Source organism: Triplophysa dalaica, chromosome 15, assembly GCF_015846415.1.
Source record: "Triplophysa dalaica isolate WHDGS20190420 chromosome 15, ASM1584641v1, whole genome shotgun sequence".
In the NCBI taxonomy this organism is placed as follows: domain Eukaryota; kingdom Metazoa; phylum Chordata; class Actinopteri; order Cypriniformes; family Nemacheilidae; genus Triplophysa; species Triplophysa dalaica.
In genome coordinates, this window is record NC_079556.1 from 2,198,324 (window position 1) to 2,226,045 (window position 27,722).

A 27,722-nucleotide genomic window follows, 5' to 3' on the forward strand; every position below is an offset into this window, starting at 1 on the left:
ATCTGAAATGATGAAATTTTTTACTTTAGCAATGCACATCCAGAAGGAATTAATTTAGGCCTATCTCTGCAAAACCAGGCTTCATTAGCTTTATGTTATGATGGGAAATAAATGAAAAAGTACTCTGACCAGCATGGACATTTTTTGTTGTATAAAATAAAATCTTTCGCAGTTTTGTGAACAGCATTTGGAAGAATTTTATTTTAACTTACATCATAATGTAATGTCAAATAATATACATGTCTACAGCTTGTTTTTTATGTTTCTACACCAAAGGCAGCTGGTTTTATTACAGACAATCATCCATTAAACCCCTACATTTACACGTGCCATCAGTGTCAGCCTGTATTAACCACAGCGTGTTTGTGTGTTCTTGTGTATTTCAGCATTTGTATGTGATTAGTGACGTTGCTAGGCATAATCCATCTAAAGCCTCTGGTTCAGAGAAGATCTCTGCTAGTACAACACAGACATTCTAACACTCTTGTCTCTATTTTAAAATATTCCTTTGATGTCAAATACATGACAGCAGCACAAAAACTGATAAGAAAAACACCAGATTGAGTCCTAGGTTTGTTTATTTTTTATTGGCATTTTCTCATACTTTAGATTTTACAAGACGGACACATTTTGCAGATGTACATAAATAAAAAGTGTGGCACTATTGTGATATTGCAAAACCGCGATACTTTAACGCATGCCGTATGGTAATGTCTACACATTGGGTAATAAGTGAAAGAGACACGTGGTATACATACATCACCACTTCAGGTGGAAAAATCTGTACTGCACGCTGTCTAAAGGTGATGGATAGAAAATGGCAGGCTATGATAAGCAGTGCACCGACGTGATCCCCTGCACCACACAATCTAATACTTCTCCTGTCATCAGAGTATGAAGCATGGCTTATGTAGAATAAAACACAGAGCATGAAAACATGGATGACTAAAAACCTTTAAGAAATTTCATCCAAAAAATGTGTGTATATACTAAAAAAATACACACTTAAAAAACATAAACAAAAGAAACGTCACGTGTGAGCTCTAGTCATCAAATATGCACTTTGTACATTTAACCTTTGGAGAAAAAGATACAGAGTAAATGTGATCATTTACTAGACTATCAGTTTATAGACAGACACCGAACAACACTTCCTAAATAGAGCGTCAAGGGGCTGACAAGTGCACATGTGCGACCGGAGCGTGCGATAGCACACGTGCACTTTTGCAGGTACAGCAGGGAGGGGAAAGGAAGCCAAAGCACTTTTTGCAGACATTTAGCCACTGCCCAACATCTTTGTGGCGCGTTGGTTGGCTTCGTCGATCCTGGTTTTGTTGGAATCGGCCTGAAAGACAAAGTTCAAAGATTGTTTAACTGGAAAAGCATGGCACCAGTCATCCAAAGGTCATGGGTTTGAGACTTAGGTGTCATGACTATAGAATCATTTAAATGTACAGTACCCTACCTATGGTTAGTGGTTTGTTCCTAATTAAGTAGCTATAAGCAATAGTAAAAGTGATGCTTGTGTCTTTTCAATTCAATTCAATTCAATTTTGTTTATTTAGCCTTTTCATAATTGTGCATTGTTGCAAAGCAACTTTACATATAATTAGGCAGAGGTTAAAAGCTATAAAAGAAACAGATCTTCTTCTCAATAATGTACTTATTTTACTAAAGAGTCAAGCATATTGATGTCATTGTCTTGTATAAGTGATATTTGAAATCCTATGACTTTACCATATCCATAATCCGGTCGATTTGTCGATTCTGGGTGTCAATCTCATTGCCCATGTCCAGAGCCATGTGGCGGAGGTTACCGATGATGCCTCCCACCTGTTCCAAATTCTCATCCATTTCATTCTCTCGTGCATCATCCGTTACCCTGAGTAAACCACATGTTTGCTGTATTAAAACACTGCTTGAGACAGGCATGAGAATTGTATTTCACCACATTACCCTGTATAGATATTAAAACCATTTCATTGTATTTGGATTCTCTTGAACCGACAGTGGATGTATTAGAGAAATCAGAGCAACAGGAGCAGAATGGTTTCAAGACCTACAGTATACATGATGTGCCTGAAGCTACAGTCTGGCACATAGCGGATATTCGTCTTCAACAGACAATTATAGAGATCGTTATGAGTCAGAGACGAGGCTCTCTGAGGCTGGTGTTCAAGATTCAAACATCAACAGCAATTACAGATTGAGAGCCATGTATTCATTAACAGTTGGGACTCTGATATTTGTATGAAAACTAGAAGACAAAAAAGGCAATAATCATTTGCAATAATCATGATATTAATAACCATGATTATTGATGTTGAGTTAATACTACATATTCGATAATATTAACATTTCTGTTCTACATTTTAACATTTTGCGTTAAAGGGATAGTTCACCAAAAATATACATTCTGCCATTATTTATTACTCTCATTTCATTCAAAACCTGTATGTGACTCTTTGTTCTGTGAAACACTCAAAAAAGGATATTTTAAGAAGTGTCTCAGTGGTTTTATGTCCATATAATGAAAGTGAATGAAGTCCAAAGTTGGTTAGCAACATTCTTCAAAATATCTTGAATATATTGAATTATCTTTGAATTATAGGTTGACAACAATTTCAACTCAACTCAACTCAACTTTATTTATATAGCGCTTTTTACAATTTTCATTTCAAAGTGAGTCAATAATGACAGAATTTTCACATTGAATGCTTTAACAGGAGCTTTTCTGACTCGATGACCATGCTCTTCAAAGGCCAAACTCTCCTATAAACATGGTTAATCGAATGACATTCTCCATCACTTTTTAGAGAAACTGACCTGCGGATAAATCCTCCGCTGATGGCCATCTGCTCACGTTCATCGACCACACGTGCTGGCTGACTGGACACCACCCCATCCTGATTATTACCCCAGGACTGACCACCACCTTTCAGCCTTAACGGCCACAGGAAGTAAGAGAAGATGAGCACTAGAATGCTATTACAAAGCTCTCACACTAAAAGTACTAAACTTACACTTAAGAGGAATGACATGCAGACATATAACGTTTAAAACCGGATATGAGTGGGGGGGTATCTGCATGTTATGGATTTACGCATTATACACACTAGTGTATGTGCTTCCTGTGAGGAGCAACACAACTAGAACTAACACAACACCGAGTGGATCACAAGAGACAACTTTATACGGACGGAAAGTTAAAGAGGAATTTTACATCAGCAAGACGAGTTAAGGTGAAGAAACAAAAGCACATTTTTTAAATCAGTGTACAGAACATAGAATATACAGGTGTTAAAGAAACAGTTCAATGTGGTTAAATATCAATAAATAAATAGAAGAGTTTTAAACAAAACACACATAATGCATTGCCTCAGGCAAGAAAGGGGTGTCATTTTTAGTATCAATGCACAACAATTAAGGTCTAAAGCTTTGTACACAACAAATTGTAATTCAGATCAAATATGATTTTTGACCTTTTGTTGTTTTACAAATCTGATTTTTTTGTTCAGACAGTGTAGTCAATATAGGGGGTAGTAAACATGCAATGTCAAGACACTGTCTTTTACAAAAGACCTGGGATGGCCGGAAAAAAAACAAAATATCTAAACATAACAATGCAAAAAGTGAAATAGAGTTAAATAGAGTAAAAAAAGTGCACAAAAATTAATGAACTAAGACACAACATTCTGTGTATATTTACATTTAAAATCACTAATAAGAAAACCAACATATAATCCCATCTAACACAATTCTAAATGTGAAACATAAAAAACTGTTTCAAAGAATGTGGCCTAATTGTGGTTAAGATCCAAAAACTACAAATAGATTTAAAGAATCAGATTTATGCAGCCTGTCTGAACAAAGCCTGAGTTCACAGCAAATCTCTAACCAATGCAGGTGCTTTCCTATGGGCTGTTATCTGATATTTCAACCTTTTATGTAAATTAGGGATGTATGTTATTATCTGTTTCAATTTTATTCTCCTTCTTACATTCAAGCTACTGCCATTGAGACCACAGGAGCTGAGAAAATATATTCTGACAATAGCCAGTAAGAATCTAGCATGACCTTAATCCTTTCTGACACAAACTCAAGTGTGTGCGTGACATGAATAAAAGTTCAAAGGTAAGCAATCGTTGCTTAATTCATTCGCAAATTTTAAAGTCAACAAGAATACAATTATGACATCACCACCTGTCATTGAGATGCTTTTTAAAAATATATATATATATTCCAAATCGTACTCTAAGATCCTCTATTGCTGGTCTTGTCAATTTTAGGCTACCTGGTGGTACCTTAATTAGTTGTGCTCCAAAAATGTATAATTGTTAGCCAAATTAAGTGAGCGAATTGCCAAGTTTTTATATTTTTAAAAAGCAGCTAAAGACATATCTCTTTAAAATTGCCATGACAAAAGTAGTCTGGAGCTATGTTACTTTTTTGTATTATTATTATGTTATGTCATTTACGTATTTTACTGTTTTTGCACCTGAAGCACTTTGAGTTACATTTTATGTATGAACAGTTCTGTATAAATAAATGATTATTTATATGTCTAATCAATAACGGAAGAATAGAGTCAAGTCTCCATTCAATATTCAGTTCCACTAAACACTTAACACAGAACGTAAAGCTTTTATGTTGAATTTAAAAAGAAATAGGACATCATTGCATTTAAAGTTTTTGTGTTGGACCTCGAATATTTCAATCCCCTAATACATAAAAGGAATAATAAATGACCCAACAGTTAACATTCATAAATACTTGATCAAACAACTGGCGTTCGGCGACTGCTCACATTATCTCTGATGACACAATAACACTTCTGCATATTTTAGCCACTGACAGTTGCTTACATGAGTATTTATGTTGCGCCTGCACCATTATTCAAGATTTGATCACACGGCATAACATTAACATAACATTTACACCTCATGAAACACAGATAAATGAGATATGTTTGTCCCTGCTTGAATAATATTACTTACACTTACTAAATGAATTCATTTGCTGCAACATTTGAACTTATGTGGTTTGACAGTCATATTTGCAACCCCAAATTGTTTATCCAGAATCCTAAAGTGAGATATTTTAAGCTTTGCCTTTCAGGTAACACGTGCAAAAAACACATCTGCATTCAGCTTTATAAAGAACTGTGAATTTCTGTGCTCCACCCGGTTAGTTAAAAGTGTGTAAAACGCTAGTTTTTCATGCATATCAAGCAGGCACTTAACATTTAAATCTAACAAGAGCAGATCAGTGAAGCATAGAGCCCAGCGTATTTGTGCGTTTAGCGGCAGAGAGCAGGGCCTAGATCTACAACTATAGATGTGCTAAACCAATGGCTTTCATGCCTCCAGCTATCTCTACCACCATCCCCATGCACACAGGAGCAGTCCAGGCAGAGTGCATCAGGGGGGGAGTCGTGGCTACAGAGCGGGCATGCGTGCAAACTGGTCATTGCGCTTTTCCTATTAGTCTGGCAGGCAAGCAGGCAGGCAGGCAGGCAGACGACAGGCATCACCTACTTGTTACATGGACACGGGCAAAGCCCACAGAGATTTCCTAGATCCGTCAAATTCTTTTCTGCTTCTTTCATGTCCTTATTGATTTGATCCATTCCTTCTTCGATGCGCTCCAGTTGCTCTGAGTTAAACATTAGTCAATTATGACCCCCAAGAAATAAAGAATGCGGAAAAGCAAATGGAGATAGAGAAAAGGAAAGGCGGAGAGGAGGAAAAAAGGGGACAAAAAGAAAAAGAAAGACTTGAAACATTCACGTGACAACATACAGTCAGACAGCAGCACGCGGGTGAAGCCCATCGGCGCTTCACCAGTACCTACTTGTCGCAGGGACATACAAGTCCACAGCATTTGCCTACATCTTTTAAACTTTTCTCTGCCTCCATCATGTCTTTGTTGATATGGTTCATGCCATCTTCAACACGCTCGAGTTGCTCTGGTCAGGACAAAGGCAATGAAATGAGATTTTGCATCCTGGCAGACAAAGGGTGATGACAACAAGTGATCTGAGCACTCCAGAAACGTCTCTATGTAAATGTGAAACATCTGTGACGTGATGGGCTGTTTAGGTTTGGTTAAGTTAGGTGATGGGATGGGATGGGATGGGATGGGGAGAACATGAGGTGTTGAGAAAAAGCAAGAACATTTGCAAATTGTTTTTAAACCAAATGCATAGCATGAAATGAATTTAATAAGTGATTGGGGTTTATTATTGATAGTGTGATAATGTATTGACCAAATAAGACATAGTTAAGCATTGAGTTTAATGATGATAATAATCAATAATGCCAGTTTGTACTATTCCTTTCAATTCTATATAAGAGCAAGAAGCTCACTTCTTGATATTCGTTTGCTATGTCTTCAAAAAAGGATTACAAGTTAATTCACAAGGGGCAAGATAAAGTGCTCAGTTCATGTTAAAAATCAACAGACGTTTCGGTCATATACTGTATGACCATCTTCGGTGATTCACATTCTCTAAAAACTCTTCATATTATTATAACTTACATCTTAACACACGTGTGTCCAATAAATGTATCCAATTAATAATAAATCAGTAACTTTTATTAGAAATAGACAATTATATTTAGAGGAGAAAACGTTTGAGAAAATTGTCAATCAATAGAGTCATATAATCACTCTTAATGTTTGGATGAAGATTTTTCAACGTGAATTTACTTGTAATTTTTTTCCCCTGACTATATGATGTTTTGATTGTCTCATTGACCTTTTTCTCCTAAATATAATTGTCTATTGCCAATGAAAGTAAATTATTTGTCATCATTGGGTAATTAAGGGACACACGTGTGTTGAGATTTAGGTTATATAAATATGAAGAGCTTCTAGAGAATGTGAAACACTGAAGAAGGAAAAATTGAAATGTTAGATTGTAAATGGTCTGAAATGAAAAATAGAAATGGGAAAACATTCCTCTAGGGCTTTAAAACACAGTATAATCCCTGGGGGTATGAAACAGATGTTGTTATTAAAAATGCACATCAAAATAATAAATTAATTAAATGGCTCAGAACATGAATAAGAGACCAGGCTGGCTGTGTGGTTAAGGTGTGGGATTAAGATTCAATGTATATATATAAATCTATCCTGGTAAATTTGAAAGCCATGCACTCTTGGTAGTTTGTAAATTGCCTATATGGAATATATAAGTAGCACAAAACATCGCCACAGTACCAGGATGGCCGAGTAGTTAAGGCGTTGGACTTAAGATCCAATGGATATATATATCTTCGTGGGTTCAAACCCCACTCCTGGTAGTTTAATTAAATCAATCCTGGTCAGTTTGAATGCCATGCACTCTTGGAAGTTGTCTTTACGGAATAAATAAGTAGCACAAAACACCAACACAGGACCAGGATGGCCGAGTAGTTAAGGCGTTGGACTTAAGATCCAATGGATATATATATCTTCGTGGGTTCAAACCCCACTCCTGGTAGTTTAGTTAAATCTATCCTGGTCAGTTTGAAAGCCATGCCCTCTTGGTAGTTTTTAAGTTGCCTATACCGAATAAATAAGTAGCACAAAACACCAACATGGGACCAGGATGGCCGAGTGGTTAAGGCGTTGGACTTAAGATCCAATGGATATATATCCTCGTGTGTTCAAACTCCACTCATGGTAGTTTAGTTAAATCTATCCTGGTCAGTTTGAATGCCAAGCACTCTTGGTAGTTTTTAAGTTGCCTATACCGAATAAATAAGTAGCACAAAACACCAACATGGGACCAGGATGGCCGAGTGGTTAAGGCGTTGGACTTAAGATCCAATGGATATATATATCTTCGTGGGTTCAAACCCCACTCCTGGTAGTTTAGTTAAATCTATCCTGGTCAGTTTGAATGCCATGCACTCTTGGTAGTTTTTAAGTTGCCTATACCGAATAAATAAGTAGCACAAAAAACCAACATGGGACTAGGATGGCTGAGCGGTTAAGGCGTTGGACTTAAGATCCAATGGATATATATATCTTCGTGGGTTCAAACCCCACTCCTGGTAGTTTAGTTAAATCTATCCTGGTCAGTTTGAATGCCATGCACTCTTGGTAGTTTTTAAGTTGCCTTTACCGAATAAATAAGTAGCACAAAAAACCAACATGGGACTAGGATGGCTGAGCGGTTAAGGCGTTGGACTTAAGATCCAATGGATATATATCCTCGTGGGTTCAAACCCCACTCCTGGTAGTTTAGTTGCGCAGTAAGATTACAAGATGAATCAATCCTGATCAGTTTGAAAGCCATGCTCTCTTGGAAGTTTGTAAATTGCCTATACAGAATAAATAAGTAGCACAAAACACCACCACAGAACCAGGATCGCCGAGTAGTTAAGGCGTTGGACTTAAGATCCAATGGATATATATATCTTCGTGGGTTCAAACCCCACTCCTGGTAGTTTAGTTAAATCTATCCTGGTCAGTTTGAATGCCACGGACTCTTGGTAGTTTTTAAGTTGCCTATACAGAATAAATAAGTAGCACAAAACACCAACATGGGACCAGGATGGCCGAGTGGTTAAGGCGTTGGACTTAAGATCCAATGGATATATATCCTCGTGTGTTCAAACTCCACTCATGGTAGTTTAGTTAAATCTATCCTGGTCAGTTTGAATGCCATGCACTCTTGGTAGTTTTTAAGTTGCCTATACCGAATAAATAAGTAGCACAAAAAACCAACATGGGACTAGGATGGCTGAGCGGTTAAGGCGTTGGACTTAAGATCCAATGGATATATATCCTCGTGTGTTCAAACTCCACTCATGGTAGTTTAGTTAAATCTATCCTGGTCAGTTTGAATGCCATGCACTCTTGGTAGTTTGTAAGTTGCCTATACAGAATAAATAAGTAGCACAAAACACCACCACAGTATCAGGATGGCCAAGTGGTTAAGGCGTTGGACTTAAGATCCAATGGATATATATCCTCGTGGGTTCAAACCCCACTCCTGGTAGTTTAGTTGCGCAGTAAGATTACAAGATAAATCAATCCTGATCAGATTGAAAGCCATGCCCTCTTGGAAGTTTGTAAATTGCCTATACAGAATAAATAAGTAGCACAAAACACCACCACAGTACCAGGATGGCCGAGTGGTTAAGGCGTTGGACTTAAATATATCCTCGTGGGTTCAAACCCCACTCCTGGTAGTTTGATTACATCAATCCTGGTCAGTTTGAATGCCATGCCCTCTTGGAAGTTTGTAAGTTGCCTATAGAGAATAAATAAGTAGCACAAAACACCACCAAAGTACCAGGATGGCCGAGTGGTTAAGGCGTTGGAATTAAGATCCAATGGATATATATCCTCGTGGGTTCAAACCCCACTCCTGGTAGTTTAGTTGCGCAGTAAGAATACAAGATAAATCAATCCTGATCAGTTTGAAAGCTATGCCCTCTTGGAAGTTTGTAAGTTGCCTATACAGAATAAATAAGTAGCAAAAAAAACCCACCACAGTACCAGGATGGCCGAGTGGTTAAGGCGTTGGACTTAAGATCCAATGGATATATATCCTCGTGGGTTCAAACCCCACTCCTGGTAGTTTAGTTGCGCAGTAAGATTACAAGATACATCAATCCTGATCAGTTTGAAAGCCATGCACTCTTGGAAGTTGTCTTTACGGAATAAATAAGTAGCACAAAACACCAACACAGGACCAGGATGGCCGAGGGGTTAAGGCGTTGGATTTAAGATCCAATGGATCGGATCTATATCCTCGTGTGTTCAAACTCCCCTCATGGTAGTTTAGTTAACTCTATCCTGGTCAGTTTGAATCCCATGCACTCTAGGTAGTTTTAAAGTTGCCTATACCGAATAAATAAGTAGCACAAAACACCAACATGGGACCAGGATGGCCGAGTGGTTAAGGCGTTGGACTTAAGATCCAATGGATATATATCCTCGTGGGTTCAAACCCCACTCCTGGTAGTTTAGTTGCGCAGTAAGATTACAAGATGAATCAATCCTGATCAGTTTGAAAGCCATGCCCTCTTGGAAGTTTGTAAGTTGCCTATACAGAATAAATAAGTAGCACAAAACACCACCACAGTACCAGGATGGCCGAGTGGTTAAGGCGTTGGACTTAAGATCCAATGGATATATATCCTCGTGGGTTCAAACCCCACTCCTGGTAGTTTAATTAAATCAATCCTGGTCAGTTTGAATGCCATGCACTCTTGGAAGTGTGTAAGTTGCCTATACGGCATAAATAAGTAGCACAACTGCATTTAACTGTATGCAATAAAGGGCTGTATGTGTTGCTTTGACAGAATAATAAAAAATTCTCCTCCACGTAGAAAGAATTTTCATATTTCTGATTATCCACATTAAACCGAATAAAGCCACAGGCAATATATGGCCTTCATTTATCCATAGCAATATGACAGTGTTTCTAGTAAACAACTCGCATCTTTGATAAATCAATTATTGTTTTATTGCTCATGCTAATGAGTCCAACTGCGTTTTTGGAATGAGTAGGTTCATTACCCCAGATTTGTAATAGCAATGAGCGTTACAGGAAAGTCGTTTCCCCCAGGGATTGTACACAGATATATTTCATCTGGTGAAAAGGAGAGTTGTTTGTCGTTACCAGCAACGTCGATCGTTCGGTCTACCTCTCACAACTTCACTTTTGACATGATAGCTGGATATTAAGCTCATAAATACGTTAAATTCATCACAGTAATAGAATTGTATGTATAGTCATTCAGAATAATTTTTACAACAGGATCTGTTAAATAGCTCATTTAGCAAAGCATTATGGGTAACCATTAGACTGTAATGACCAGCCTGATCACGGGAATTTGTAATTATTTTGCGAAATGGCTTATTGGTATGACATTAAAAAGAAAAAAGCAACAACTAAGCCCCATTGGTAAACATTACCGTCACAGGCTCATAAGCAGACTGTACCAAAACATGCAAATGAGACCATACGAATTCATACGAATTAGCCAGCTCGTAAAATAGTGCTATGAGATCGTGTTGTGATGGCTTTATTTTAGTAATTAAAAATATCACCATCTCTGCACTGTAACTTACCTCCCTGTTCATCCAGCATAACCAAAGTTCTGATTCCAGCATCTTTACTCTATTCCATCAAAAGCGACAAAGAGGAAAGAAATGAAATAACAAGCGAATAAGAGAAGGCAGATAGAAATGAGAATTTCAGAGATGTGAGTCAGATATAAGATGAGAAAAGACTAGCAGGAAATAAAAGTGGAACGATTAGAGTGCACAATATTATGACATCTGAAATTCTTCATTGGCATGTCATTTTAAAAGGCAGTAAATTGGCAGGCGGCGCTGGGCTAAATGTATTGTAGGCCTGTAAACAGAGCACTGGGATGTGGTTTATTGGTACGTGTGAGCAATATGGCGAGCCGTTCTCTAAGGCACACGCAGGATCTACTGACCTAAATAGAACAGCAGATTTTTTTCTTGCTAATCCCACATCGTCTCATTATTTTAACACGCGTCAAGCCGTGCATCGGAATGCTGTGATAGTGGCGAATACCTTTGAGAATCTATTTATTTGCAATTAAATAGTCCATCTGGTCAAATATGCGCACATGTTGTTAAAGTTTAATGTGGTTGTGTTCTAATAAAAACAGGCGTGCGTCTACAAAACATTTGAATAAAATATCATGGAGTGTCTCATAGAAGTTGCTTGAGAAATTTCCTGAAAACACAGTATTAGATTATCACCCATTTTGTGTCTTGTGTGTCGACTCTGCCATATCAGTAACACAGATGGAGTTTGTCTGAAATCATTGATTTTTATTACAGATCGGAAGCTCGCTGTCTCTATTTCTGACCTTCAGAAAACAAGCAATGCGGGAACTCTTTTTATATATTGGGCATAGCTATACCTAAAACATCCAGGATGATCTAATGTGGTTAGGTTTATAAAACTAGAAATGATACACAGATGTACAAATAGTTAGATTTTTTCTTTATCTCACCTCCTCGACCAGTTGCAGCATGCGCCGAGTACTTTCTAAAGACTGTGGAGAAAAGAAAATACATATTATCCCCAATGAATTGTATTTTTCATATTTAATATTAAATATATCATAGTGTTTGTCAATTATAAGAGTACTAGGTTTGGTACTGCACAATGTTCATAATGTCAGATTGAACATCGTGTTACAAATGTCTGCCAACTTCAGACTGAATGAAAACCGATGTTTACCCCCCCCCCCGCTACTTCCTGTTCTTTCAAAAGAAAGCTCAAGATAGCATTATCCACCCATAAATATTTAATGTACTCTCAGTCCGGCGTGTATATCTGAGCTCACGAAATATGACTGCGCAGCACAGGACGCAGGATAACTGACTGACTTTAAAGATCATTATTCTGTTCTTGATTTTCATCTCAGAGAGCCGTTATCATGTAACACATGCAACTATATATAACCTTGCAATTGCGAGGTTTTCAAGGTGAAGTGGGTCATTTTCAACGTTAATTTCCTCTATTCCAGGTTAAATCATGGAGATGACTAAACTCTAAAAAACATCTGTAAAACATTTTCCGTATTCCGTATTCATTTTGACAGTTGTTTTTCCTGTATTTTACATTTTACAATGCATAAATTGCATTTTAACATTAATGGAAATGTCCGTAAAATAAAGGATAATGTACTGGTCATTTTCTGCCATTACTTTATCGTTTTTTTACGGGATTGTACAACTGTGGATTTGTAGGTTGACTCCAATGTGGGGCTTGAACTATTCTCTGTAACCTAGTTGCTGAATGACTAGTTGGAAAATTGACAAAGATCAAAGATAATCCATAGGGAGATGAGATCTCTTTAATATTTTAATCATTTCTTCCAGATATCATAGAGATTAATTGAAGAGCAAAAGGAAACATTTTCATGCATCTCAAATGTTATTCCTGACAAAAAGTAATCCCAAAAAATGACTTCATTTGAGTTTCACGAGAGATCCCAACAACGTCCCAAACTGGGCTCAGATTTGTCAAGTCTGCTATCAAATAAAACATTATTGAAGATTTCAATCTGTACTCTCTATATTTCTCACCAAATGTACTCACCTTTCTCACCTTCATTTTACACCGCCACACTCTTAATACACTTTAGCAATCATCTCATTTGTTTTTGTTTTTGTTTCTTCAAAGCAATTTTAGACCAAGTTGACATGTAAATGAAACACATTTGAGAACTCTGTTAAATCTCCTGAGCCACGAAAGACCAACAAAAAATGTTCCTCTGGGAAGTGCTCCAGTTTCAATTCATTTTTTACATTTGCATAAGTCCAAATAGGAGCAATTACAAAACAAATGACTTGAAACTACAATTGAATGGTGTTTGTTGGTTCTCCTAACCAGTGTAAAAAAACTGTTGAAAAATAATGAAAGACCAGTCACACGGCACAACAACATACGTGTTCAAAATGTATCAAAATTCTTGTCATCAACCAACCTCAGATGTACCAAAGTTAACCCCCCCCTGTGTGATTGTCAGTTCTGATTGTTTCTGCAGGAGACCAGTGTGACTAAAGGTCTATCAAAGCCAGTGGAGAAACCCCACAGGGCAGGTGCTGGGAAAGCTGTGACAGTCTGAAATAAGAAGCACTCGCTGACAGCCACCACTTCTGCCTAGTAACCAGACAACCTCCCCTGCTCCATAATAAATAGATGAGAAGTCCTAATATAGAGTCTCTTCTCTTTGTACAAAACACATCTATTCTCCGCTGCTCTTTAGCGAGGTTCTGTCTCATACTGAAAGTCTATTAATCGACGGTCTGCTAGTCATTTCCTGGTCTCCTTCATCCTGGGATGAGTCTATTTATATGTGTAGCTGTCACATTAAGCGTTTATTTTTAGACCGGCATCTCCCATGGATGGGCGAAGGTGATCTTACCTCATCGCCCAGCTGATCGGCTCGGGCCTGCATGTCGGACAACTCATTGCGCATATCGGCTTCGTCCGCCATGGCTGATGGAGGGATGAGGTGTTCGCTCTACTTTGAGGTCTGGAATAGAGAAAAATATGTTTTGCGTTTGATTAAGGTCACGTCAATAAAGGCATACGGGCAGGACAAGGCTACATGAATATGCCGAAATTATGAGTGTATAAAAAGGCAACCAAGCAGTGCAAATGAGCATCACTGAAATTCATTCACATTTGAAAACAATAAACAGTGGCAGTGGCAGTCGACAGTTTCGGACTGGACGTCCGGAGCACTCAGAGTTTTTCAGTTATTCATTCACCTTCGGCTTTAAAACTTGGCAGACTGCTTACATTCACACACAGCAACATCAAACTGCATGAAATGTAATTTACATGATCTCGTAATATGTACTCCTTAAGTAAATTCTCTTGTCAAAGAAATTATTCATAAGTAGGAAGTCATCAACAGGGTAAAACTTGAATCCTTGACTAAGGTGTGTAACACGTCACGGTCAGTAAAGTGTGATTTACAAACAGTTCAAATACATCACCCTACATTACACTGACATGTTCAGGCAGGCTTTTATGTAATTCTGATGTCTGTTTGTTGCTTAGACTGCACTGGCCTTAAGTGTTTAATGTTTGTTGTTTTATTGGCTTTGCAATGTGCCTCAGAAAGGTCTTTAAAAACATATGCTTCTAAATTGTGGTGTTTTAGAATGATTTGTGCATCAATAAGCTGGTGTATTATGTTAATAGCTTGGTGTGTGGGCTGCTCCTGGAGGAGAAGTCCAGGACCACTTTTTAGTCTCAATCCACCCCTGGCAGTCGATATGTTCAGACTCATTCTTTCGGAAATGTATTCATTAATTCTGAATTCTTAACACCATGTCTACACCGGACGGAACAACCTGCTTGTTTTTTATTTGTTTGCCGCACCGCATCTAGTGTGGACAAAACTGTGTTCTAATGCGTTTATAATGTCTTTTGTCATGTCTCGTCACGCCTGTCGTGTCCAGTATAGACACGGTGTAACGCTTCTCATCGCCCATCAGTCACAACTAAAATCGTATGCTCTCCATCTTAATCTGACCACAGGGTGTTTTTAAAGAGTTAACATTGTTGTGATGCATACAGTATGTCACAGCCATCTGCGTCAAGGGTCTTGGCTCCGTTTATAAATGCCACCCTGCGTGCATTGATTTTTGTATTCTTTTCACTGAAATTCAAACACATGGTGAATGATCCAGGCATGATATTATAATCTAGCGTGAATGCAGAAAAGTTGAAAGTCATGCTGACTGCAACATGGCAACGCTGTGTCTGTGCAAAGACCCAGTACTGGCGTGATTCCCAAACATTCCTCATCTTGTGGCTCAGAAGATGTCTGATCTGCCAACTGTTCATCATCGAACAAACAAATCTGAGACTTTAAGAGTGTGTCAAGACTTTAATACGCCTAAGTAGTCGTTTTCCTACATACAGGCAGTCAAGATAACATTTGCATGGCATTTATGTATTCTAGGTGCTTTAGCAAGAACACACAATGCGTTAAAATAATTTGTTTCATCACTACATCGGGGTTACATGCATCATGCTCTTCTTCAGCAGAACACAAAATAGTATTTTTGAAATATGTTTGGTCACCATTGACTTGGTTTATTGGTTTATTATAGAATTCAATGGGGGACCAAGGGTTTTTGGGTACCAGCAATTTTCAAAGTATCTTCTTTGAGGTTTTGCAGAAGATAGAAAATCACACAGGTTTCAATGACAAGAGTATGAGTAAATTATGATAGACTTTTCAATTTGAAGGTGAAATATTCCTTAACCTATTCACAAACTTAATAATCGTGAAGAGCTGCTAAACTGTATTTCATTGTTCCCTAAACAATGACAGTAAAGTTATATTCTAATGGATATTTGCAATATTGGACAATACAAAATTGACAACATGATGAACATTCAATGCAATGTTACTTAAATGTAGTGTGCTTTAACAGATTTAAATTGGCATCAAGTCAAGTAAATATACTATACTGCCAGAAATCTTGTAAGTGCCTCTGGTGCTCGTGGCCGTCATTAAGCATCTCTCCTGTGCCAACTGTAAAAGGCGGCAGACCTCTTGTACTCCAGCTTCCCACTGCCTACTACATCTCACTCTCTCCACCACTAATGGTGACAGGTCCATATTAACATCATCAACGAGTCATTTCTTTTTATTTTAAGACAATTAGATTACCTTTTTAAAAAAATATTTTCACACAGGCTGTCAAAGTGAAAGTCTGGAGATCTTTAGCATGGAGCTTGTCCCCCAACAGTGTTACTACATAAACTCAAAGGTAAATTAATGTCACTATATTAATGTTAATTAATCTTTTTTTTATTTAGGTCATAGTAGAGGAGACAGTAGCGTTCTTATTTAACTTTTAGTTGACTGTGGAAGCACTGATTCTAATTCACAATTGATTTAAATGAGGTTCTTAAAAACTCCTTCCAATTATATTTGTTAAACAGCTGAGTGTCAACGTATTCCAGAAAGAAATCAACTTAAGTGAAAAGCGTCTCAAAAGCACACAGCAAAGTTTTCATTTTGATTACAAAATGTGTTTTTGTGACACTGAGGTGGAACTTGCGACATGCTTTCCATTTTGCTTTCCATGAGGCTGAAAGTCAGACATCCACTGGTGACTTAGAACAGCACAGGAGTTTGACTTAAAACTATTTTGACTTTAGTGACTCGCCAGATATTAAATATTTCATGAACATAAAATGCAGCAGTGCAGCGCATGAAAAATGAATTAGGCTTTTAAGTTTATTCTTTTGTGTGCGCGTTGAAATTAAAAAGTTGGCTGAAAAATGATGGCGGGTGTGTAGTTAATAATTGCATTTTTTTATAAACCGGAGCAAAAATATTAACTTGAATTATTGTTCCTCTGTGCAACGTTTCCGCCAAAGTCAACACTAATTTCTCGAAAGTCAACTTTGATGAATTTTCAAGGTTTTGTCCATCTCACTTCAGGCACTGACATAATCTACAAACAAATATACTAGTCCTTTATACTCACCCAACAAACTTTTCCAAAACGGTTTCCAAAATAGGGTCATTCATTTTCAGGTGAACAAAAAATAAAAAGTGTAGTTAAAGTCTCTTTCTCGCTCCATCACTTTCTCCCCTGAGACGCTCTGATTCCATTAATAATGAACGGTGTGTCAGATAAGGAACGAGAGAGATGGTCGGCTCTCTCATTGACAAGCATTTTCTCCCAACCTTGTCTACGGATGTGTAGGCCATCATGTAAATCATAGCTCTTCAAGGATGTGGATGTTAATCCACACACCCTGAGAGTAAAATTTCATCAGCACCCAAAGAAATCTGTTGCACACTCAGGAATAAAGAATGTTTGTACCAAAGCCATGCCATAATCTTTGATTTTAACTTAAGTGCAAATTGTAAATTTGCTTTATATAATTTCCCTGAAGCTATTCATTTATAAAATTTGTTTAGCTAAGAAGAAGTATTTTAACTTGTTAAAGAGTTATCATGGAAATATATAACATTTATATAGAGAATAGCAGGTGACGTATGACCCAACCACACCATTGTATGTGATAAGCATTGTGTTCCTCTGTTTAGCATGCAGAAGGTCATTTAGTTTAGCCCTTCGGCCAATGTGGCGTTGTGCAACCCACCCCTGACATGAAGGGCATAAGGGTTGATATATTGCAACCTTCACATTGAGAATCAGGTGTGTTGAACAAAAAAGCAGAAACACAAATCCAGGATATGTTTGTTGTCTTGCGGTAATATTTTTGATGTGGTTTCCCATTTTATATGTGAGCAGAGCTGTAAAAATAACAACTCTCTGTATATTACAAAAAATAAAATTGCTTACATGTCCTTGAATATGGTTTTTAGTTTTGTATTATGTCTCCGAACAAAAGCAGCTGCATTTGCATTCAATATATCTTTATATAATTCAATATAAAGAGACCAGCATTGAACACAGAATAAAACATAGATTTTGAAGCGTATAATAGCCATCAAATGCATGCGAATGGAAAAGGACAGATCATTTTATTCCAACAATAAATGAACCCCAGTCCAACACATTAGTTTGCACGGACACATTTGAAAAGCAATGGCTGATGCACAACCCACCGAATGTGATGCTTAATGTCAAAGACTGTCAGTGACTCAGCAGGAATGGTGAATATAAAACAAGAATAATAATGAACTCTGAGTGCAAACTGACATTTTCACAGAATGTTCTCAAAAAGCAACAACGTATAAAGCAGCAGCTTCAGGACCATATTGTGTTTTCCAGCAACCCAGGCAAATGCTGACAAAGACCAGGTGCTTCTACAACACATCCCAGTACAAATCCCAACAGGACAAGGCTCGGCAGAATATATCACGGAGCACAGTCGAGAATAGCTTGCGAAGAAACATGCAATATAAAGGCCGCCTGTATCTGAAAAAGGAAGAATAGTTCAGATAGCATCTAACTCTACGAGGAATATGACCCAAGTCATATGAGGTCAGATGTTTTCATGTCTGCTTCCACATCTCATAAAGAGAGCAATGAATGTGCCTCTACTATATCAAAGCAGTGTCCATGAAAAGAAATAGATGCTTAAGGAAAGACCAATCAACGTTATAGTGTCTCTCCTAAAGATGGAATTGCTGTGTCCTCCAGAGACCTGCGGTCTGATGTGTTTTAAACCTGTCAGAATGCGTCGCATCGGTCGTGTCAGGCCACAAAGCATCACAGATTAAACCCACCACTCCAAGGGGATTTATGGCCTAGTGTCTGTCTTAAACAAGCTTACGGTGTTGATTCGCCCCATTTATAGAATTCACAGGAAAACTCAGTGAGATACAATTAACTTAAAGAAATCACGTATCTGTTTTTAATACACATATCACTGTCTCCTGAAGATGTCTTTAAGAGACTTTTTGGAGAAAAAAAAAATCAATTTCTTATCAATTCAAAACCTATTGCCCCAGTTTCACAGACAAGGCTTAGGACTAGTCCAGACTAAATTGAATTTTTTCCTGTTTTCTTAATCTTAATCTTAAAATATGTCAGTGCCCTTGTTTTGTCTCAAGATGCATATCAGTAATGTTTCTTTCTATGGCATTTTAATAAAAGCGACTTAAATAGCCTAAATTAACTAAGGCAGAGTCCTGGTTTAAGCTAAGCCTTGTCTAAGAAACTGGGCCAAAAATGTGTAAATTAGTTCTATTTTTCTTGTTTTTAGTTAGTCTAAAAGTAATTAAGACCTTGTTGACTAAACTTTTAACTAAAGAAAATTCAAGTACAAACCATTTTTTTCTTTTAAGCCTAGTCTGAAACCAGGCCATAGTGTTATTAACTGCTTAAAGTGTCACCAGAAAATGAAAATACTGTCATCATTTACTCACCCTGGGGATGTTTTAAATACATTTCACTGTATACATTTCTTTGTTCTGTTGAACACAAAGAAAGATATTTGGAAAAATATTAGCAATTGTAAATTCTGGGACATCATCTGCTTTCATAGAAGAAAAAAAAATCTTTTTTGTTCTGTTTGACACAAAATGTTATATTTTGAAGAATTTAGTTAAACAAATAGTTCTGGGGCACCTTTGACTACGCTTTATTTTTTCCCACTATGATAGTCAATAATGTTTCATAACTAGAAATCGCTTCCTGATATCTTTGACTTTGTTCAGAACAAAGTAATGTTTACAGGTTTGAAACAACCTGAGGGTGAGTAAATAATGACAGAATTTTCATTTTTGGCTGAACAATCCATTTAATTTAAAAGCATTAGGATCCATTCGGATCTTGAATTTGTTCAACCGTTAAGAAAGAAAAGCATGCTTCCTCCAATATATGGGTCACCCCCATGTGTGTTACTAAAACAACGTCTTCGTGAATTATAAAGTCAAACGTAATGCATGCATTTGCATACAAATGCATCCGTAATATTGCCCTCCCTGAATAAGTGTTTTGTAAAAACACTGGGGATTATCTCTCCTTGTAAAATAGGAATTGGCTATGACCCAAGGCCAAAACTTTTTAAGATCTTTCCCCCTTTTTCTAGCAGAGTGTTATCTCGTAAAGGCAAGTCTAATTAAGTCTAATTATAGCCATGCATGATGTTTACTCTTGCAGAAACGCCTTTATGCATGATTTCAGTATATGTCACACCAAATGCTCTCTTAATATGTGCCATACTTAGACCTTGTTCTGTTCAAAACCACGTCATTAGGTCCAGATGTGTCCTCTGACAAACAGAAGTCATATAACTCACACTTCCCTCTGACACCTGATCTTACAGTATGTTTTTTTATAGGCGGTTTCATCAGACGCACGTACATGGCCCTAAGGTAAATTCCGGTCTGTGTTTATAGATCGGTCTGGCTAGTGTTTATAATAAAAGTATTTATATATCATTTAAATTTACTGTCACGATTCTGCCTCATCATGTCAAGTTTTTCTTGGTCTAGAGGCAGGATCATGACAGAGCCTCATGTTTTGTGTGGAGAGAGGCTCATCTCGTTACCTCATTATTGAATGTTAATGACTTCATGGCATGCACCTGTTGCTTTCTTGATTTGGTTTCCTATTTAATGCCCTCGTGTTTGCTGTCAAGTCAAGTCATGTCGTAGTGTTTGTCAAAGTGTGTTTTAGTTTGGGCCAGTTTCAATTATTCTATTTTTTGTCGAGTCTGACTTATCATTACCCTGTCTTTGTTGATTTGCCCCCTAGTGGGTTTTGTTTTATTGTTAAATAAAGTCCTTGTGTCACCATCCTACAGTCTGCACCTGGGTCCTTGTTTGTAATCATGACAATATATATTGTATATTGATAGTAATTTGTATTACTATTTTATTGTAGAATAATTGTATTAGATAAACAATAATAGTTTAACTTCATTTCATATACATTTTATTAAATAAGCAATCTGTTTAATCAGTTGTTACTTCAGTAGTCGCTTTGGTAACCCAAAATAATTTAACTTTTGCTTTCAGAAATAATCTACAGAGACTTTTTGCGGATGTGCAGAGTCACACTACCGGAAGTTGGGCCACACTGCATGCCTGCGCAATTGCGCAGCAATGTTTGTTGTTGCTTTGAAACCGTCTTTAGACTTAAAACTGTGATCCAGAAATCAGGAAGAGGTTGTGTGACGACAGTCCCAAATCAAAGCTTTAGCATAGAGGCTTTAAATCAGATATATAACAAGATGACATCGTATTGTTAATATTGTACATACGATGTAGACAGGTAAGACATTTGACATGGAGGGCTAGAAATGGAAAGAGAAAGCTCAAAATGGTAGAATTCAAAATAGTAGAACAAGCAAGACACTATGACAACTGATGGGTGATTTGCAAGTTACCAAGCAACCTGAATAACCATCCAAACACTTGAAACCAGATTTTCCTCCATCCCATCCCTCCTGTTCAAAAACCACATAATTCAGATCATCACTCGTATAGACTAAATACAAAATAAAGACATTTTGTTGTCATTTAGCTACACAATTTTATGTTATTCCTATAGTTCATTTTTTATTGTCATTTGGGTCATGTCCTATAAAGTGACCTCAGCATGTAAGGCTTCAAAAGTATGACTGTGCTGTTTACAAGCCTACGAAAGCCATATGATATGTTTGTTGACATATTGACTATTGTATTTTCACGTGCCTTTTTGTCCTTTCTGGAGTTACACGCTTTTTAGAAAACCAATGGTTGGACAAAATGTGGACAAACCCAACAGGATTTTTTTACCTAAGGTTGAGACAAATACAGACATTTTGGGTTTAAAGCAATAATGGGGTTTGTCCTCATTTTGTCCAAACGTGGGTTAAACCCAGCATTATTTGGATTGTTCAGGTCATGGTCACACATTGAAATGTTGTATGGACGAACTGTAGGAATTAACTGTTTAAAACCAAGCTTTTACAAAAGTACAGCTCATCAAAACTTCATCAGCCGTTCCAACAACAGATCTCCAAGATGTGATAAAAAACACAGAAGTTGCGTTTCAGGGTGGGTGCTTAGTTAGCATGCGCCGTCCATCTGTGAACTGATTTAATATTTGAAAGGTTGAGAAACAAAACTGGCAGGTTCCATTTCTCAGACGGCTGTTTTGGGGTTTACATCGCTTGACAAGGTCGAACGCTCAGGTCAGACAGATTACCGAACTTATACATATACTGTATATAAAATTACGGAAATATCAGGAAAATTGAATCCTGTAACTCCAGAGGAGGCACGCTAGGAGGAAGCGAATTGGCAGTGTTAATTTCCTAATGTCAACAGAATTTCAGTTAATGGGACATAATACCTCCATTTGGAAAATCCTGAAGCACACTAATCATGCTCAGCATTTCACTTGAGAGGTTTGAATTCCACTCTGAATGTACACACAACAATGATCTCAGCATCGTGATGGAGAGGTTGTCATGTTTAGATGCTCATCTTTGTTTCCACAGACGTCATTCAAAGCAATCTCCCACATATGTAATATTTCCTTAACAGGCTGATTTGACAATAAAATTAGTTTAAAGGTAAAAGCTCATCATTTTAACACTCTTAACACGCTTTTCCATCATTAGCATCATAATGGTCTCAAATTTCCAGTCTTTGGAAGAATAGGAAGGTTCAAGTAAATGTTAGATGCAGATAGCTTAGACGATGGTGAAACCTTCAAAAATGCATTGTGTGTCTACAGATGCATCTGTAACTATGTCAAGGATGGTGGAAATGTCAGAGCTGCACACTGTCACATCTGTTCATTGTGCAGACGCTATACATTAGGTCCCGAGAAGTATGAGGTCACGATTATTAATGTAATGCCTCTTTGTGTGAAGTTAAAGCAAAGAAAGACTTTAATGGTTCCTCAAATAAAAATAAACGATGTCCAAATGGAGAGACAGCACTACACCACTATGGGATAGTGCTGTGGGATAGTCGTACCTCTGAGCTATTGGATAGTGCTGTGGTATTTAATCAATGCATGCATGCATAATTTCAAGTCACAATATTAAATACAAAACTAATTCAAAGGGTGTTTAGATTCTGAACCAGATTCAAAGTCAAGAAATTCATGCCAGTATTTTGTATAAGCTGGTACATTGATAGAATTCATTTATAATTTTCTATATTTAATAGAATCAGTGTATGCAATTTGCTATCTAGCGGTGAGGTCGCGAATTACAACCAACGGCTACACCCCTCCCTTTCTAAGCACTATGGTGGGTGACACAGGATTAAGATGATGTCAAGTTTTCACTTCTTTGCCGAAGGAGATGACGTATACGAAACACACTTTGTAGAGCAGTTTGACACTTTAGGGTAACTGTAGTTCACAACATGGTGAATTTAATGCAAGGGTGTATATGGATGGTTTCACCTTAACAACATAAATAAACGCTCATGCGTGCACACTTTTCTCAACATATTTCAACTGACCTCAGTGCTTCAAAGGCCTTGACCTCTGCTACCCTATCCCATCATTCTCCTTGCTCAGAGGTGCGACTTCATTTTGTGCAGTTCACTATTGACCTTCTGGTCACGTATAACCCCTAAACCCCCGGGATATTCCTCCAACTCTCCACAGGCTTATCTCCTTTCAAATCCTGATCCCGGGATCAAGGAGACTTCCTGCTTTCAACTGAGAAACTTTCTTTATCTGAGAACCTGAAAGCAGCCTGATTTTATGTGTGGAGATAATGTATCTGTAAACAAAATAGAAACTGGTTTTGCATTTTTCTTATGTTTGTAGATAGAATCTTCGAGATGGGAATTGGTTCTAAATCAGAGAAAATGGAGAGTTTAACCCAAGCCCACATTTGTGCGTCTCTCCCCTTGCAAAATGCATGCATGATGAAAAAACCCAGTGAGGGCAAATTCATGTCTGTGACAGGCAGAGAATAGTTACACAATTGTGTTTGTTATTTTTAGTATTCAAACCATAGATATCAAGAGATTTACGAAAAAGCTAAACCTTATATATATTTAAATATTTAATAAGAATAATTAATTTATTTTAAGTATTCTTATGAAAAGTACATTTTGTCCTAAAAAATAAAAAAGGAACAAAAATTTTACAAATCTGTGTGTCAACGGAAACAAAGCAAAGCATTGGTGAATATAGAAAACCATCCGCAAAAATAATGTACTAACAAGTCTGGTATTGCATGGACCATATAGCATTACAAACAATATATTATATTTAACATAAATTTCTACAAAAAAGTGTGATCATTTCCTGATTTCAATTTCTTTTTTCTTATTTAAATGCAAGGACCTTGTGGAGCATAAAAACCTAATATTGTTGTACCAGCACAAAGACAATAACAACCCCGATTTGTTAAATTACAAGAGTCTTTTAGAAATTAAATTAATCCAGCATGCAATGACAACCCAGCGTGACGTGCGGCGTGAGCTAACAGCAGGTTGTACATTCTTTAGAAAGATGTAACTGGATGTCTCTTGCCCTGTGACATGCAGAAGAGGCCCAGCATGTAAAGTCTGGTTACTGTGAAATGTGCTGTGGTATCAAAGACCACATGTCCTTTCTACTGATGAAAATCTTTCCTTAGAATATTTCTTTTCTGGTTAAATGCCATAGATTACAAACAGTGGGGAAGCACAAAATGCTCCTTGAAACCATGAATGCTGCTAAAATAAAAATGCGTTTTAAGTTCAGAACGATTATTCAAAACTTCACGATTATATAACTGTCATATTTGTGTCAGAGCGTTGGCTGTGTAGTGCAGCAGCGCTCGGGAGGTTCAAAGCAATCATCTTTACCAGAGGGGATTACAGCGTTAAAACCAAAGTGAGTGTCCCATTCAGGAAGGGATAAAGCCCAGCGTGCTAATCTGATGGAGTGGAGGTGGCTTGTACGAAGCCATCTATTAAAGCCACCAATCGCAGGCATTTGTGTAGACTGAGAACTATGTCTAGAGTATGACCCTATAGATCAGCCTGAAAATCACACGCCTCAAGCTGAACATGACACTGCCATGTGTGCAACCCATTTTTGCAGCATTGGTCACAGCGAGACTCATCAAGGACGCGGAATATTACAGCAAACACACGATTTGTGTGGCGACTGTTTGACATATGGTGCTCTCCATGAGCTGGATGAACCCACATGCACCCACAGGGATGTGTTATATCACAATCTCTTTCTGACGTGATGTTTATGTATGCATCAAAATGTAAAATCGGTGATGCACAAATGTTACACAAAGAGATTTATGAGATTTCAATTATTTCATTAAGATATATCAAGAACACATCAGAAAGTCGGATCTGTTTATTCAAAGCAACCTTCAATGCATTTTAGCTATACATTTTATCATTGTGCTAGCAACATCTAGGTCAAGGGTTCAATTCCGTGGGACCTTCCCTGAAACAACCCTCGATGTTACTAGTGCCGTGCTCTGCCCGTTCCAGTACTACAGGAATATGTGGGATGTTTCAAGAGAAGACAAATTTATTACTGTTTTGATGTGTTTTTAAACACCATCTGTTAAAAAAACAGAACTAAACTTCATGCTGTGACATCCCTTGGAACAGAACACATACAGGTAGCGTGTGTTCAAAATATTGAGCACACCCAAAATACCTGGCACCTGCTTCAGGCACCTCAGTCACAATTATTTCCCAAACTCGGTTCACATTATCGCTCATCTAAAAATAAAGTGACAATATAACACATTTCAGATGCTACCAAATGAAAATGCTGAACAAGTTGCCCTAAGTTCAATGTCACCAGTCTCTCAGAGGAATAAGCTCTTTTAAGGTAATGCAAACAAAACAATTCAAGTGCCAACGCACTGCTGGAAGATATAAAGCAGTAAACAGACCTGATGACGAGTTAAAACACACCCTGCCCTAGATAAACAGTTACGCAATCCGAACTGACCACTTTCCTCAAAAAAGAAAAGCGATGCCAAGATTAAAAGTCCCAAGGCTCATCTTGAAGAATTGATGTCTTTGTTGGCTCATTTCACATTGAGTGTGTAGGAAACTTTTGGCACAAAGAAGTGAAATACAGATAAGCCAAAGCTCTGAAAGCAATCAAGGACCCTATTTTTAACCTAGAATTATTTATCTCTGCCAGGTTTTGCACACCAAAATTACCTGGTCTTAACACAGAAGAGAACATGATTCAATATAAAAACTACACCTTGATTGACTGTAAAAATATTGATTATATTTATTGTAAGATAGCCATTAGTAGTATTAGTCAATAGTGTTTAGGCTAAAATGATAAAGAACTAAATAATTATCCACAATATATGAGCACAAAACAAAAACCTGACTTACTGCACATATTCATTCAAGTAAAAAAATTAAATAAAATAAATAAAATGTAGACAAAAAGCCAAGATAATAATAATAAAATATTTTAAGCCAAGAATTATCTTTTAAATTTTTTTTTTAAGAATTATCTTAATAAAATAAGGGACAGCACCTCAAAGCTAAAATAACACGTAGTTTGAATGTGTATTTTACTCCACTAAGCGCGAGCGTCTTAATGAGAGCTGTCCGTGGTGCTGAAGCTCTCCTCCTGTTCAGTTACATTCACTCGAAACAACAAACACACACACACACACACACACACACACACAGCCCGAGGCTTTTATTCTCTTCATTACACTTCTGAAATCTCGGCCATGAAAGTTTATCAAGCTGAAAAGCGGACATTTGCTAACAAACAAATAAAAACTACACGCAAAGTGCGCTCCAGATCTTTTACAGTATAACCATAACGATAAAAACGCTTCTCTGTATTTAAAATCATTGCGGTGATATTTCTTTATCTTTGAAGGAAAAAGTAAACGATTGCTCATATATTCCTAAAGAAAACCTTTTCGAAAGCGTTAAAACATGCAAACAAACCAACCTTGCACTCGATGAACCACGTTGGAGATGTTACTATCGTTTTACCTCCGTCAACACTGATTTAGGTCGCCAAATGCGCCTCCATACAACGCTGGGTGGGTGAGTGAGTGAGTGAGTAAGAGAGAAAGAGAGAGAGACCTCTTCCCTCATCAAAGATGGCGAGCCCCTCTGACGTCACAATCACCCTCAACACAAGGGCGTGTCTATACAGTGCTGGAGCGAGTTAGTGTTAATGACCCCGCCCCCATCAAAGATGACGATTCTCTCTTGCGTCACAACAACACTCAACACTAAGGGCGCGAGGCTTCTGGGGATTTAGATTTACACTTATTCATCCCAGCTACAGTTTGTAATGGTGTGCTTAAACACACACACACATAGGCTCCTTGCGATTTTTACTGACTAAATGAGTAGATGTATAGAAGTTTTCTTTTTGTTTAACATTCCAGTAATTGACACAAACTGTAGACGAAGTGGTCAGGTTACACAAAACGGATGAGTTCTAAAACAAATGCCCTAGTTGTGATAAAAAAAAATCCTCCACTGTATCACTTGTTTGTTTTCTTGCCTCAAGCTGTGCTGGTCCCTGATCTCCTAATAGAAGCAAAATCAGATAAGAGCACTTTAGCTAGAGAGACTCAGACACTAGATAAAAGAGATCAATAGCACTTATATGACTGCTTAAATACTTTTGGACTTATAACCTAAATGATGATGATCATTGTTTTTATGTCTGGCTTTTGGAATAGGCTTGTGTATTTTAAAGCATATGTTAAGCACGATTATATTGTGATCAAGGTTGATAAAGAAACACAATTTTAGTGGAAGAAAATATAATCTGGCAAAGTG

At 37.4% G+C, this 27,722-nt stretch overlaps 1 protein-coding gene and 13 non-coding genes across 14 annotated transcripts; 13 read left to right on the top strand and 1 right to left on the bottom strand.

The window, feature by feature from the left end:
- Positions 1 to 568: 568 nt before the first annotated feature.
- On the bottom strand, positions 569 to 27,025 carry snap25b (synaptosome associated protein 25b). Its single transcript, XM_056768265.1, has 8 exons — positions 26,875 to 27,025; positions 13,923 to 14,033; positions 12,000 to 12,041; positions 11,077 to 11,125; positions 5,538 to 5,655; positions 2,827 to 2,943; positions 1,738 to 1,882; positions 569 to 1,345 (listed from the first exon to the last, which is right to left on the bottom strand). Exons 2-8 carry the CDS (start codon positions 13,992 to 13,994, stop codon positions 1,277 to 1,279), a joined length of 612 nt encoding a protein of 203 aa, XP_056624243.1. The 5' UTR covers positions 13,995 to 14,033; positions 26,875 to 27,025; the 3' UTR covers positions 569 to 1,276.
- On the top strand, positions 7,223 to 7,307 carry trnal-uaa (transfer RNA leucine (anticodon UAA)). The gene has a single exon. It is a non-coding gene; the product is annotated as a tRNA-Leu (tRNA).
- trnal-uaa (transfer RNA leucine (anticodon UAA)) lies at positions 7,402 to 7,486 on the top strand. The gene has a single exon. It is a non-coding gene; the product is annotated as a tRNA-Leu (tRNA).
- Positions 7,589 to 7,671, top strand: trnal-uaa (transfer RNA leucine (anticodon UAA)). The gene has a single exon. It is a non-coding gene; the product is annotated as a tRNA-Leu (tRNA).
- On the top strand, positions 7,774 to 7,858 carry trnal-uaa (transfer RNA leucine (anticodon UAA)). The gene has a single exon. It is a non-coding gene; the product is annotated as a tRNA-Leu (tRNA).
- trnal-uaa (transfer RNA leucine (anticodon UAA)) lies at positions 7,961 to 8,045 on the top strand. Its single transcript has one exon. It is a non-coding gene; the product is annotated as a tRNA-Leu (tRNA).
- Positions 8,148 to 8,230, top strand: trnal-uaa (transfer RNA leucine (anticodon UAA)). Its single transcript has one exon. It is a non-coding gene; the product is annotated as a tRNA-Leu (tRNA).
- On the top strand, positions 8,353 to 8,437 carry trnal-uaa (transfer RNA leucine (anticodon UAA)). The gene has a single exon. It is a non-coding gene; the product is annotated as a tRNA-Leu (tRNA).
- trnal-uaa (transfer RNA leucine (anticodon UAA)) lies at positions 8,540 to 8,622 on the top strand. Its single transcript has one exon. It is a non-coding gene; the product is annotated as a tRNA-Leu (tRNA).
- trnal-uaa (transfer RNA leucine (anticodon UAA)) lies at positions 8,910 to 8,992 on the top strand. The gene has a single exon. It is a non-coding gene; the product is annotated as a tRNA-Leu (tRNA).
- trnal-uaa (transfer RNA leucine (anticodon UAA)) lies at positions 9,288 to 9,370 on the top strand. The gene has a single exon. It is a non-coding gene; the product is annotated as a tRNA-Leu (tRNA).
- Positions 9,494 to 9,576, top strand: trnal-uaa (transfer RNA leucine (anticodon UAA)). Its single transcript has one exon. It is a non-coding gene; the product is annotated as a tRNA-Leu (tRNA).
- Positions 9,881 to 9,963, top strand: trnal-uaa (transfer RNA leucine (anticodon UAA)). The gene has a single exon. It is a non-coding gene; the product is annotated as a tRNA-Leu (tRNA).
- trnal-uaa (transfer RNA leucine (anticodon UAA)) lies at positions 10,086 to 10,168 on the top strand. The gene has a single exon. It is a non-coding gene; the product is annotated as a tRNA-Leu (tRNA).
- Positions 27,026 to 27,722: the final 697 nt, after the last annotated feature.